At 39.3% G+C, this 14,017-nt stretch overlaps 1 protein-coding gene across 1 annotated transcript in view; it reads right to left on the bottom strand.

Moving 5' to 3' along the window:
• The window catches only part of SETD2 (SET domain containing 2, histone lysine methyltransferase), an 89,943-nt gene extending 79,628 nt beyond the window's left edge, over positions 1-10,315 (bottom strand). The window contains exons 1-3 of the mRNA XM_066245828.1: positions 10,279-10,315; positions 4,867-9,227; positions 3,192-3,323 (exon numbers count right to left, since the gene is read on the bottom strand). Coding sequence (XP_066101925.1) covers positions 3,192-3,323; positions 4,867-9,182 — 4,448 coding nt within the window. The 5' untranslated portion in view covers positions 9,183-9,227; positions 10,279-10,315. The remainder of the gene's footprint in view (positions 1-3,191; positions 3,324-4,866; positions 9,228-10,278) is intronic.
• Positions 10,316-14,017: the final 3,702 nt, after the last annotated feature.

Here is a 14,017-nt window from a genome sequence, read left to right as displayed (position 1 = left end):
CCTGCTATAGATGGAACTGAGGACGAGGCAATATATGAAGACAGTGATTCGTCATCAGACACAGATGAGAACAAGCTAATGGATGGGAGTTTTGACGGTGATGAGGAGTTGTATGAATTTTATGATAAAACTTGAGTTCAATAACTTTATGTAATACTTTTTTTTTTTAATTTCAGGTCCCAAAATTAAGGAGCATCTTATACATGGGAGTGAGTGTCTTATACAGAGAAATACAGTAATCAGAGGATGCCCACAATACAGTCTTGTCACCTAGTCATCACCCACCCCCTGGGTGTCTAAGATACACTTCCAGGCTGCACGGAGGGGGCTTGCAATACTTGTGACAACTCTGCAGGGCTAACGTATTTTCTCCAGCGCACTTTCCCTTCTATTCCACACCAATCATCATTTATTTGATCTTCTGAATGCAGCTAATTGTCATACATTTAGTAGAAACCAAAGTCACCATTAAATATATCCTTGTTCAGAGAAAACACTATGTAAAGTGATAAGTCTCCTCCCCCATGTATACTAGAAAAAAACAATACAATCAAACATTCACTAAAATCTCAATATTCCCAAACTGGCAGAAATGAAGGTTTTAAATGCTGAGTAGGGCTAAAATAGAAATTACCAATCATTCCCAATACATTATTATTTATTGCCAAACTAGTAATAAATAACACTTTTATATATGCTCAGAAGATGGAAGATCTACTTTAGAGTGAAGTAGCAAAGGAAAGCTTTCAGGAGGGAGTAGAACTAAAGCAGACTCTCTAATGACACGTAGGATATGGATAGCAAGGAAAACAAGAAATGTAACAGCAGTGCCTGGCTATGTGCAAAAATTGGAAACACGGCCTATTTGAGAGAAGAAAACCAAAACTCCTAAGGATAATTGACAAAAAAAGGTGGGTTGCTAGAAGATGGAAAGGCTGGTTGTTGCTTTACTATGAAGGGCTCTGAATACCAGGCTCAATTTGAGCCTAATCCTGAGAACTACAAAAGTTTGAGTATAAAACAAAGGAAATTCTGTACTTCATTATCTGTTTAGCAAGTTGTCAAGAAAAGCAAGACTGCAGAGACTAGGGCAATCATGTCAAATCAGAAGAACAGTGCTAACTCTTATGTCTCCTCCTCTTACATGTATACTGCCATCTCTACTTTTAGTTTAGGTAAAGGAATACTAAAAATACTTTTTCTTTTTTTGAGATATGTTTTGTTTTTATAACACTATAACATGAGCAAAACCAAAACTGGACTTTGAAAGAAAATACTTCATTTACACTAAAAGGTACCTACACTATGAATCAACTTAATGTTCTCTTGACATTAAAAAAATTTATTACATTAAAACAATTATTGCCTGACCAGACGGTGGCACAATGAATAGAGTGTCGGACTGGGATGAGGAGGACCCAGGTTCAAGACCCCAAGGTTGCCAGCTTGAGCACGGGCTCATCTGGTTTGAGCAAAGCTCACCAGCTTGACCCAAGGTCGCTGGTTTAAGCAAGGAGTCAATCGGTCTGCTGAAGGCCCCCAGTCAAGGCACATATGAGAAAGCAATCAATGAACAACTAAGGTGTCTCAACGAAAAACTGATAATTGATGCTTCTCATCTCTCTCCGTTCCTGTCTGTCTGTCCCTATCTGTCCCTCTGTCTCTGTAAAAAACAAAACAAAACAAAAAACAAAAACAATTATTGATTGATTTGAGAGAAAGGGAGAAACATCGATTTGTTGTTCCATCTATTTATGCATTCATTGGTTGACTCCTGCATGTGCTCTGACTAGGGATTGAAACCACAACCCTGGTGGTACTGAGAAATGTTCCAACCAACTGAACTACCCAACAAAGACCACATATTTTTTAATGTAAAGATGTTTATGGTTCATAGAAAAATATAGAAGCAAATGTCTATCAATAGGAGATTAATACGTAGAGGTTAACTATGAATAAAATACATAATGCAGCTAAAGGAAAGATTTAAATAGGTCTGTATGTGTAGTTCTGAATAGGTCTTAAAAACATGTATTGCCTGACTAATGGTGGCACAGTGGATAGAGCGTCAACCTGGGATGCTGAGGACCCAGGTTCAAAACTCTGAAGTCACTGGCTTAAATGCAGGCTCACCAGTTTGCACATGGGATCACTGGCTTGAGTGTGGGATCATCAACATGATCCCATAGTCACTGGCTTGAGCAAGGGGTCACTGGCTCAGCTGGAGCCTGAGTTCTCCACCCTCCTGCCCGTCAAGGCACGTATAAGAAACAATCAATGAACAACTAAAAAGTGCCACAACTATGGTTGATGCTTCTCATCTCTCCCTGTGTGCCTCTCTCTAGCGCACACACTAAAAAATTTAAAAATAAACAATAAAAAACTTATTAAGTGTGGGGTAAGAGGGGTAAGGGAGAAAATAATTTTTAAAGTACATCTTGTAAGGCCTGACCAGGTGGTGGCGCAGTGGATAGAGCATCAGACTGGGATGTGGAAGGACCCAGGTTCAAGACCCAAGGTCGCCAGCTTGAGCGCGGGCTCATCTGGTTTGAGCAAAAAGTTCACCAGCTTGGACCCAAGGTCATTGGCTCGAGCAAGGGGTTACTCGGTCTGCTGAAGGCCTGCGGTCAAGGCACATATGAGAAAGCAATCAATGAACAACTAAGGTGTCGCAACGAGAAACTAATGATTGATGCTTCTCATCTCTCTCCGTTTCTGTCTGTCTGTCCCTATCTGTCCCTCTCTCTGACTCTCTCTGTCCCTGGAAAAAAACAAACAAACCAGTACATCTTGTAAGATTTCATTTCTATACATAAAAGAGTAAATATTTACCTATGTTGGTATAGGCATAAAAATTATCTGGGAAGACTACAAATGGACAGAGTGAAGTTTGGGAGAGAAAGAGATTTCATTTCATGAATTTTTGAAATGTTAGGGTTTTATCTCATTTCACAGTAAAAGTTAAAAAATACCAACACTAACCACTCAGGACATGAACATTACAAGAAATAAAAGAAGACTAGATAAAATTAGTATTACATTGTTAGTATTTTAGGGCTACTTTACAGAGCATTTACTATTGTAAAATAGAAGTAAAAAGGTTCAATTTTACTTTTCACTACTAATTCTTTTTAATATTTCAAGACATTTACTATTGATTGAACAAAAGCAGAGCATTCTCATTTACTTACCATTCAATCATGAGGAGACGGTTAAGACAATCTTCCCCACATGCTATTTCACCTTGGGCTCTCTCATCTTTAGAAAGAGGTGCACACTCACACTGCATTCGCTTAATATCCCGATGAGATTTATTCTTCTTTCTATTGGGTAGAATTTTATAAAGACTGATTAAATAAATCTCTTGGCAATGATACAACATACACACCCAAATAATGTGCTAACTCTCAGTTTCATATTTAATGACTCTGGTTAAGTCAATTATTCAAAAGAAAGAAAACACCTAATCATTAGAATTTGTGAGACTGAAAACACTACAAATTGTGTTGCAAAAAAAGATGAGAGAGGCAACATCAGCCCTGGCCAATGGGAGAATGTGGTAAGTTCAAGTTTATCATTTTGTACTCAACCCTTATTTCCTAATCCAGGTCAGCTAAGCCTGGAACTTGGAGCAATTCCAAGTGTTAATACTCATATTTCGCTCAGGAGAAAAACAGAAAAACCCTGGAGTATAAAATAGTGACACAGCTGGGGGTGGGGGAAATTGGAGGTGGAAAGAGACTGCAAGGGACAGGGGGACATGATGTGTTGTGTAGATGGTTTTATATTGAGTGCACACTCGAAACCATGTCAACAAAATAAATTTAAAAAAAAACAGTGACATAGCTGATTAAAGTTAAGCTCAAAAATCAGTCCTGCCTGACCAGGCAGTGGCACAGTGAATAGAGCGTCAGACTGGGATGCAGAGGACCCAGGTTCGAGACCCCGAGGTCGTCAACTTGAGCACGGGCTCATCTGGTTTTAGCAAAGCTCACCACCTTGAACCCAAGGTCTCTGGCTTGAACAAGGGGTTACTTGGTCTGCTGAAGGCCCACAGTCAAGGCACATATGAGAAAGCAATCAATGAACAACTAAGGTGTCTCAACGAAAAACTGATAATTGATGCTTCTCATCTCTTTCCATTCCCGTCTGTCTGTCCCTGTCTATCCCTCTCTCTGACTCTCGCTGTCTCTGTAAAAAAAAAAGAAAAAAGTTTTTAATTAAGAATTTAACTAAATCAAATCTTTCAGAGACTCTTTCAATAACATCGCTTTTGTGCAAATCCTGTTTTAAAAAACGAATTTAAAAAAATAATGAAGTATAACTACAAAATAATCAGGGAAAGGCTTCAGAGAAAAACTTTCTCAATGCAGGCAAACTGTACTGAAGAGAGAGGGAAAACTGCTCAGAATTGACTGGGTTCATAAAAACCAATGCCAGAATTTGCAAAGTAAAGTGAAAATGTGACTATTTACTGGCCATTTTGTTGAATTCTACTTTTGTACCCTGTCAAAAAGGAAAGAAGAAAGAAAAAGAAGGAAGGGAGGGAGGGAGGAAAAGAGAGAGGGGGAGGGAGAGAGGAAGGGAGAGAGGGTGAGGGAGGGAAGAAGGGAGGGAGGGAGGGAGGGAGGGAGGGAGGGAGGGAGGAAGAGAGGGATAAAAGGAGGGAGGAAGGGAAGGAAATTAGATACCCCTTGGGGGGGGCGGTGAAAACCGAAATAGGTAAGTGCACTTTTGAGATTTTTCTATTTCTATTTTATCATGCAACTACATTTCATATAATTAAGTTCATATACTCAGAACGGGTAAAAGCTAATTTTTTAAAAAAGAGTGAAAATTTGTCAGATAATTATTAATTACCCTTACCTTTCTGTTAAATAAACATTTTCTTCAATCAGATCAAAGTAACAAGGCATCTTCCCTTGTTTGGCACACTCCTTCCATCGCTGTGGGTCCCTGAAATCCTCCATGACACAGGAAGGCCCAACCAGCGCTGAGCCTGGGGGCACTGCAGTCTCACACTGCTGTACCTCCACTCGAACCTTCTTTCTGTCCTGAAGCTCACCATCACTTTCAGAATCACTCTCCAATTCCTGCCTCCTCTTTTTAGGAGGCCCTCTATCTTTCATATCGTTTTTTTCTAAATTTTTTGAAAGATCTTTCTTTTCATTTGTAGCTAATGAGTCCTTAATGGAATTGCTGCTTATTTCAGGTGCTTGCACTGACCCCTTGTCCTTCTGAAGGGATAGAAAAAATTTACTGGACTGGCTTGAAAACTGAGATCCTCCTCGTTGATCCCAATTCTCTTCCTCTTCACGATCATCTGTTAAGGAATCTGGCACCTGACCTTGAATTCGATCATACACAACTCCAGTTCCAGGAGGTCTACCTGCTGATCTTGGATCCCAGTAGCCATTGCCTTGCCAGTAACCACGTGTTCCACCATACTGTTCTGCACTTTGCTGATACTTGTGTCCACCACAGGCTCCATAGCTGCTATCAGGCTGCTGATATGTGGTAGTAGGCTTTTCTTGTTGAGAGAAGTCCCACCCTATGTGTCTGATTTCTTCCAATGAATGGAAGCCATCCACTCGGGAGATCTCACAAGAGGAAGAAAAATTCAACTCTGTTCTTCCCAGTCTACTATCTGGCCTATTAGGAAAAGTGGTCTGTTGCCGGCACTTATTTGGAATATCTTCAAAATCATCAGAAGAATAAACTGGCAGCTCTTCTTGCCTAGAAGTTATTTTGGCTTTCACCATTTCCTCAAAATTTGGATGACCTAGAAGGTCAGATTTTATATCAGAATGACTTGTACTATCAACCCCATCACTCTGAGGATGAGGAATTTCAGTCAGGTGGTTATCTATTTGTTTTCTGCTAGTCTGTGTAAAACAAATTTCTGGATTCTTCTCTATTCCTTTATGAAGAAAAAACTTCTCAGTTTGAAGACAGGCTTTACTTGATATACTCTCAAATTTTTCCTCATATGAATGTCTCCTTGACTCCAATCTCTCATCTTCCCAGTGGTCAGAATAGTGTCTGTAACTTTGACTGCTTCGAGAAGAACATGGACTTGTTTCTTCCATGGGCAAAGTAGAATTCTTTGGCACAACTACAACAGACTGAAGACGGTTTCTTGGAATACTGCTATCATCAGAATCTGTCTCTTCTGAATCGCTTTCATCACTTGAACTTTCCGAGGAACCAGAATACTCTTCATGAACAGTAGACACAATCTCTGAGGCATGACCACTACTGTCACATTTTAAACTGTATGTCACACAGTCACTGTCTTCGATGGTTAAATTCATATCACAAGAAGAATATACAACTTCTGAATCATCAGAAGTATGTTCATGTCCTCTTCCTCCTCCTTCATCTAAAGAGACTTCTGGTCTTCCTCTTTTGTCAGGCAATATGGAATTCCCTTCTTCTTGAGCCTCATGCACGTATTTCCCAGATAACCCATTATTATGCCTGTTTTCCCAGGAAGCAAACCCTCTTCCAGAATCAGAAAGGCCACTATCTACTTCTACTATCATTTCTTCCTCTGTAAGTTTCAACAACTGTGTGCTTTTACTCTTCAGTACAGCATCCGAAACTGGAGATGTGTTCTCTCCACATTGCAAGAGAGCCAAATTGTCTACTTTTATTCCTGGTGGAAGACTCTGAAGAGATGAAGCAATGCCTGAACTCCCTATAGGTTGATATAAATCAAAATGATTAACAGCAGCTGAACTAGTGCTACCAATACTCTGCTTATATTCTTCACATGAAAATTTTGAGTGTTGATCTGTCAGATTTCTATTATCACATTTTGACTTCAAATGCACATTCATAAAGCTATTTGAAGAAATCTTCATAACTGAAGGCTCAATATCTTCAGCTGCAGAATGACACAAAGAAGGGTTGCTGTCATTTGACATATAGTATCCATCTGAATCTTTGGTTTTACAGCTAGAAATGCTCCTATCAACTGGTTCTTTAGCTACTGTTTTTGAATAGTCTATAGTCATAACTGGCAAAGACATGAGTTTATCTTGGTGTTGTGACATTGGAGGTGCTGTTTCTCTAAATGGGCTTTCTGACTTACTACATTGAATACAAGTATCATCCAAGTCTTTTTCTTTACATTTGTCAATATTCTGAAATCCATTTGATGAAAGCATACATGCTTTGACCAAAGGGGATACCTCCAAGCCAAGCACACTATCATCAGAATTCATCAAGACAGTATCCGTTTTAGAAGTGCAAAATGTTACCAAGTCAGATTCTGCACCAGGAGATCCATTTATATTTAATTCTAGGGGACAATAACTTCTTAATTGATCATTCTTCACTTTAGATAAAGAGTCTAATTCCTTAATACTATCATGGCTACCATGTCCTATAAATTCAGACTTAAAAATAGGTGATTCTTCTAGCTTTTTAGAAGTAGGTGAATCATTTAATCGATTTGATAGAGATGGAGACCCGGTCTTTTCTCTTTCGGGAATTTTACTAATCATTCTTACTTCACTACCTTTTGAACAAGGAGTCTGTAAACTAAAAGAATGAGACTGTTTGATTTCCTCAGTTAATTCTGCACAACAGAAGGAATTTTTAAATTTATCAGACTTGGGTGTAGATTTTGAAGAAGTAGATTTATAACGGGAAGCACTGTTTTCATGCTTGGAATATGATGATCCCCGTCGGAATCCCAGTTCATGAGAGGGAGAACATCTTTTCACTGTTTCATTTTCGGAAGTCCTTTTATATTCTCTTTCTAGTTTTGAAGAATACTTTCCTCTTTTCTCCATCTCTACGTAAGAGGACTCAGCTTTGCAGTCCCGATCAGATTTAGAATAGGATGATGATGTCCTTAGGTCTCTATAAGAGGAGGAATGAGATGAGGTACGCCTTGAGTATGTCTTCTTATATTCATCTTCTGAGTCAGAACTTTCTCGTGCCCTGTTATCTGTATATGGCCGAGAATAGCGTGCCCTCTCTCGATAAGGGGAACTCCTATGGTAGCGACGATCAGAGTCATAATAATGGGATCGTTCTGAGCGAGAATAAGATAAGCTAGTTCTAGAGCCTCTGTCAGATCTAGAACGAGATCTACTTCGCCTTCGCTCTCTCTCTGATCTACATCGAGAGGATATATACCGAGTATCTCTTTCAAGTTTTGAGTAGCTAAAATATTTATCATCTCTTTCTATTTTAGATCGTGAAGATTTCCCTAAATCCTCACTCTTTAAAGGTGCTGAGCTCTTTTTTGAATCTCTTTCCTTTTCAATGCTTGCTGAAAATTTTAAATCATGTGATCTCTGACTTGAGGAAGTCCGTACAGAATCTTCATCAGATTCTGAACCAAGAAAGGTGCCTTCAGATTGTGAGGATTTCTTCTTAGAAACTGGTTTTTTAGAGCCCACACTACTCTTAGAACTATCTGGAATTTCTTCTTCCTTCCCAATATGGGAATCTTCTTTTTGTGAGGGAACATCTGCTTGCTCCTTCAAATTTTGAGTTATGTGTTCTTCTGAACTATTAGATACAGTGTCCTGCTTAGTGTCCACTTCTGAAGATTCTGGTACAATTGTCACTGGTGGTTCCTTCAAGGCTGTAACTGCTACATCTACTGGTGCTGTCATCAGAACTGTTATTGGTGTGTGTGGCAAGGCCATTGGCTCTGTTACTGGTGCTGGTGGAGAGGGTGTAGTGGCTGGGGGAGGGGGAGGGGGAGGGGGAGGTGGTGGAGGCGGTGGAGATGTGGGTGGCGAGTCTATGGTTGTTGATTCTGCTATGACTTCTGGTAACGGTGCTATGGGGGAAGGTACTGTCACTGCCGTGGTTGTAGCTAGCAGTGGCCTGGATGTTACATGAAGCAGATGTTTCTTAAAATGAATTTTGCCCAATTCTACCCTTGATTTTGGTGGGGAAGAGTCTTCTGCAGTAGATAAGGTCTCTCCAATGTCCATTTTAACTTTAGGGGTCAAGTCTACTTGAGGAGGTATAGCTGGGGAATTTGGTGTATCATTTTGCTTGTCATTGCCAAGTGCAGTCAGAAACCTGTTCGGCAAAGTTTTCTTTGTAAGGCTGAAGCTGAATGACACCTTCTGTCGTCCTTGTTCCTCCAAATTAACTTTTGTCTTGGTGCCTTTGGGCAAAAACCGACTAGAAGCAACACCTTTGAACATTGGTCCTTTGATGAAACCTGTTTTCTGCACATTTTCAATTTTTGCCTATAAATGAACGAAACAAGCAGTTACTACTACAATCAAGTTACTTTTAAATGACTAGCATCACAGTTTAAAATGTCAGGAAAATGAAAGGTTTTTTTAATAACAAATAGTATAAATTTCAATGAGTACATAAACATTTTTTAAAACTCTTTACTATGAAAATTTTCAAACATACTCCAAAATTTGGAGAATAATAAACCCCTAAGTACCCACCTGAAGTTTCCACAACCCTAGCCTCCCCATCTCACTCCTTTTACAAATGAGGTTAACCATATGAGACCTTTCTGCCTTCTGGAAAATCACTCTACCCTGGCATACCACCACCGTCTCTGCCTAGGCCCCACATACGCAGGTCATGTTGATTTAGTCTGCTCGTATTGTATGAGTGACAAATACAAAGTATAATCCCTAAGAAGACTTTTCCCTCCATTACTTGCCAAACCAACACAGGAAATGGAGGGCTTCAGAAGTTAAATGCATAAACTAGGGTATAGACCAGAACTTCAGAAAAAATCTACAACTCAAGCCTAAATTAAGGATGATACACTACCTATCTGCAACATTCTTTTAATTGATGTTCTTTAATTAACTCTGGCTAGTTTTTTAAGAGAATAGTTTTTCCCCCAACATGGAAAATCTAAAATCAATTTTCAAAATTATACAGTAACCATTCAAGTGGGAAAGTAAATATCTTCACATGCATTATCAGAGAGCAGTTATATTCAACTACTTACAAGAAACAGAACCCACTTTTCAAATTAAATCTTACATGGAAGCTCATTCACTATGTAAAACAGGTAAAAAAAAAAAAAAAACTGTCTCCAGAGCTGCCAGTTTCCTTTATCTTACCTAACTAAGCTCTGGAAGCGTCAAACTTTAAAAACCATATTTTTGGTGTGTATAAATAACACCCCTTCCTGGAATAAGTTCCTGTACATCCAAAACAAAAATTAGACAAAAACTAATACTTCATTTTACTTTTCAAATAATAGCAAAATTTTAAATGTTTTCAACCCCATAATTACTAAATAAGTAGTTAAATTATACTTACCTCATTTTCTTCTTCTCTATTGCCATCCAGCCAAGAAAGCATGCAAAAGAATAAGAAGAAATCATAAATACTTTAAAACAATTGAAATAAAAGTTATTTGTTTTGTTTTTGAGAATTTTTATAAGAGTTTGAATAAAAGTTTTTTAATTAAAACTCAGAATACCTACAACCTACAGGTATATTCTATATGAATTGTCCGTTCCTTCAAAGCATCAGGTACATTTTAGTATGGCAAATATTTATTGAAGGTAGTGCCATGCACTACACTAGGTGCTATGGAGTTGAATAAAGTTGAATCCCCTGCCCTTAAAATTCTTATAAATACATATCATTTCATTACAAAAGTAACTCCAGCCCTGGCCCAGTAGCTCAGTTGGTTGGAACATTGTCCCAACATGCCAAGGTTACGGATTCACCCCAGTTGGGGAACCTACAAGAATCAACCAATGATGGCATGAATAAGTGGACCAGCAGGTCAATGTTACTCTCTCTCCCTTTCTCTCTCTCTAAAAATCACTAAATTAAAAAAAAAAATTTTTTTTAAGTAGCTCCAACATAATGGAGCAAATACAAAGATAGAAATGTAAGTAACTCAAGTTTAATGGAAGGGCAGGAATACAAAGAATCATTCCTAAAAGATTAGTTTTTGAAAAATATATTTGTAGGGATACCCTGGCAAGGGCACAGAGATTAAAACATAAAATTATATGTGCAAGGTGACTATAAGCAATACAATATTACTCAAGTGTAAAGTGTATGCAGAAAGAAGCCAACAGTTAGGTGAAGCAGGAGCCAGTGGCCTGGTCTAGAGGCCAGGTTTTTCCTGAAGAGAATCATTATATCTCCTAGATTAGTGGTTCTGAATCTTTTTTGGCATACATTCAACAGTTTCTTTGCTGATAGCAAGGCATATATACTCTGCTCCACATCAGAGCATACCACTCTCTGAGCTCCTAGGTATGGTCTAACAAAGGTAAACAATGATAAAACAATGATTCTGAGGAATCCAAAGCCAAAATTTTGGTGCACAAGTGTACCAGGGCACAATGGGGAAAGGGAAGCTACAAAAGGACTTTAGGCTGTAACAGCCAGATTTATAGTTTAAGCAGGTCACTATGTAGGCTATGTTGCCAAGACTGGACATAATCTGTTTTAAATGCCCCTTACAATAAAGGTACAAAAACCCTTTCCCCAAATGTAGGCCCGACACCACCATAATTCAGTTCATTCACCAGGTAGCCATATAAAACTAAGCAAAAAAGGAGAAAAACAGTTAGCAATACATGGATAACACCTGAAGAAATACCTAGCCTAAATACTTTTTCTACTCTAAAACCACTAAAAATTTCACAGATGTGATCTTAAAACAACTGTATTTCACCGATTCTGTGATACACATTTTCCTTATATCCAACACCTCTGCAGGATGCATCACACTATCAATAACATCATAGTTTAATTGGCAGTGTTTTTTTTTCTTAGTTATTCGTAAAAATATAATTGTGTCTTACAATATATGGCATACTAGATTTTATTTAAACTAGTAACATATCGGCCCTCGCCGGGTAGCTCACTTGGTGAGAGCGGAATCCTGACTGCAGGTTAGATTCCCAGTCAAGGCACACAAGAGACAACCAATGATGGCACGAATAAGCAGAACAAGTCCAACAATTCAATGTTTCTCTCTCTCTACCTCTGCCTCTCTCCCTTCCTCTCCCTCTAAAATATCAATTAAAAAAATAAAAATAAATTCGTACCATGTAAAATTTTTTTTCTAGAAGAGGTGCCTGGAGATGTCCAAGTACTTGGCGTGTCATTCGTATTTGGACTCCTCTCTCAGAGGACACTCAGAGCTTTCGTGCTTATCTCCATGCTGTCCCTACATATGAAGTGCTAGAAATACTGAGGTGACGGACTCTTTCCCAAGCCTCAGCCATTCTACTCTAAACAAGCAAATGAAAAGAAAATCCTAACAAACTATGAAAGTCATCACACGGCCAAAAGGCTGAAGAAACAATTATAGGCGTGCGACTGGCGCGGGTGAGGGGGTAATAAAGGTCCATTTCAGAACTCAAAGAACTGCTAGACAGAGACAGCAAGACATAACCCATAACTTGATAATAAAATAAAATGTTTATGATATAAATGATATAAGCACATAATTTGGAGAAAATATCAAAATTTTTGTCATTAGAGCATTTCATGTTAACAGAAAAATCAAAATACAATAAAAGCCTATAATTCAACCCATCCATGGACAACTGCTATTGAAATTCTCAGTCTATAAAGCCTTCTAACACTACTTCTGTGTACTTGTGTGAGGAGAAGTTAAACAGATCTTTGTTTTTCTTTTTAAGTATAATAATGACAGCAAGCAAGCCAGGTGGTTAGATAACAGAAAAAGTATTGAATCACAACAAACTGAGGGGGTTGGCCCTAGCTGGTTGTCTCGGTGGATAAAGGGTCGGTCCGGTGTGCAGACGTCCTGGGTTTAATCCCCAGTCAAGGCACACATGAAAAGCAACCATCTGGTTCTCTTCCCTCCCACTCTCCCTTCTCTCTTCCTCTCTCACAGACAGTGGCTCGACTGGTTTGAAGGGCAGGCCTGAGGATAGCTCGGTTGGTCCAAGCATTGGCCTCAGGCACTGAAGATAGCTCTGCTGATTCAAGCAGCCACCCCTGACAGGTGTTGCCGGGTAGATCCTGGTCAGAACACATGCAGGAGTCTGTCTATCTCCTTTCCGCTCAGTTAAAAAACAAAACAAAACAAACAAAAAAACCAGACTGAGGGAATGATCTTGAGAGAAAGGGATATAGATGAGTGAAGACATAGTTTATTTTCAAAGTAAAGTAACTGTATCCCTTTGGCCTCTACTTCTCACTGACATTAACAGAAAATTGGGGGAAGAGAAGAGTAAAAGACTTGAAGAAAATTAACGTGTGGAAAAGAGAAATAAAAGCAAACTATAAATCTTCAGTGTTGCTGCCCAAAGTTGGACATTACTAATTTACAACAGAGCTCATCAGCACACTTATTCTCCTGCTGGCAGCACTAAGCTGTCCAAAAGCAACTAGAGGAAACAAATGGTGAGTTACTCCAGCAAGTCGGGTGGAACAAGAAGGGTAGAGAGCAAGGAGTTGAGAAAACTGAGGGCATTCCCAAGAATGTTGAAGTGACTGACCTAAAGATCCACAGACAGTAAAAAAGGGAGTGGAATCTGAAGAAAGCTGATGAACTGTAGGAACAGGTAGGGACAAGATATCAGCAGCTTCAAAGAGTAGATCTGGTGGAAACCAAAAGAGAGGTAGAACAGTAAGGTGAAAGAATTGGAAAGTATGGTCAGAGTAATATTTTACAGTTGGTGTACACTTCCAGGGCATGACAATACCTGGGTATGACCATGGGAGTAGACTGCCACAGCAGTAAGAGGATGAGACCTTTTTTTTCTGGTGGCAGAGAGAGGGACAGATAGGGACAGACAGACAGGAAGGGAGAGAGATGAGAAACATCGATTCTTCGTTGCGGTTCCTTAGTTGTTCATTGATTGCTTTCTCATATGTGCCTTGACCAGGGGCTACAGCAGATGGAGTAACCCCTTGCTCAAGCCAGCAACCTTGGGCTCAAGCTGGTGAGCCTTGCTCAAACCAGATGAGCCCACGCTCAAGCTGGCGACCTTGGGGTCTTGAACCTGGGTCCTCCGCGTCCCAGTCTGATGCTCTATCCACTGTGCCACCACCT

The sequence above is a fragment of the Saccopteryx bilineata genome, chromosome 10 (genome assembly GCF_036850765.1).
Source record: "Saccopteryx bilineata isolate mSacBil1 chromosome 10, mSacBil1_pri_phased_curated, whole genome shotgun sequence".
Taxonomy (NCBI): domain Eukaryota; kingdom Metazoa; phylum Chordata; class Mammalia; order Chiroptera; family Emballonuridae; genus Saccopteryx; species Saccopteryx bilineata.
This window is presented reverse-complemented; position numbering and strand designations above follow the sequence as displayed.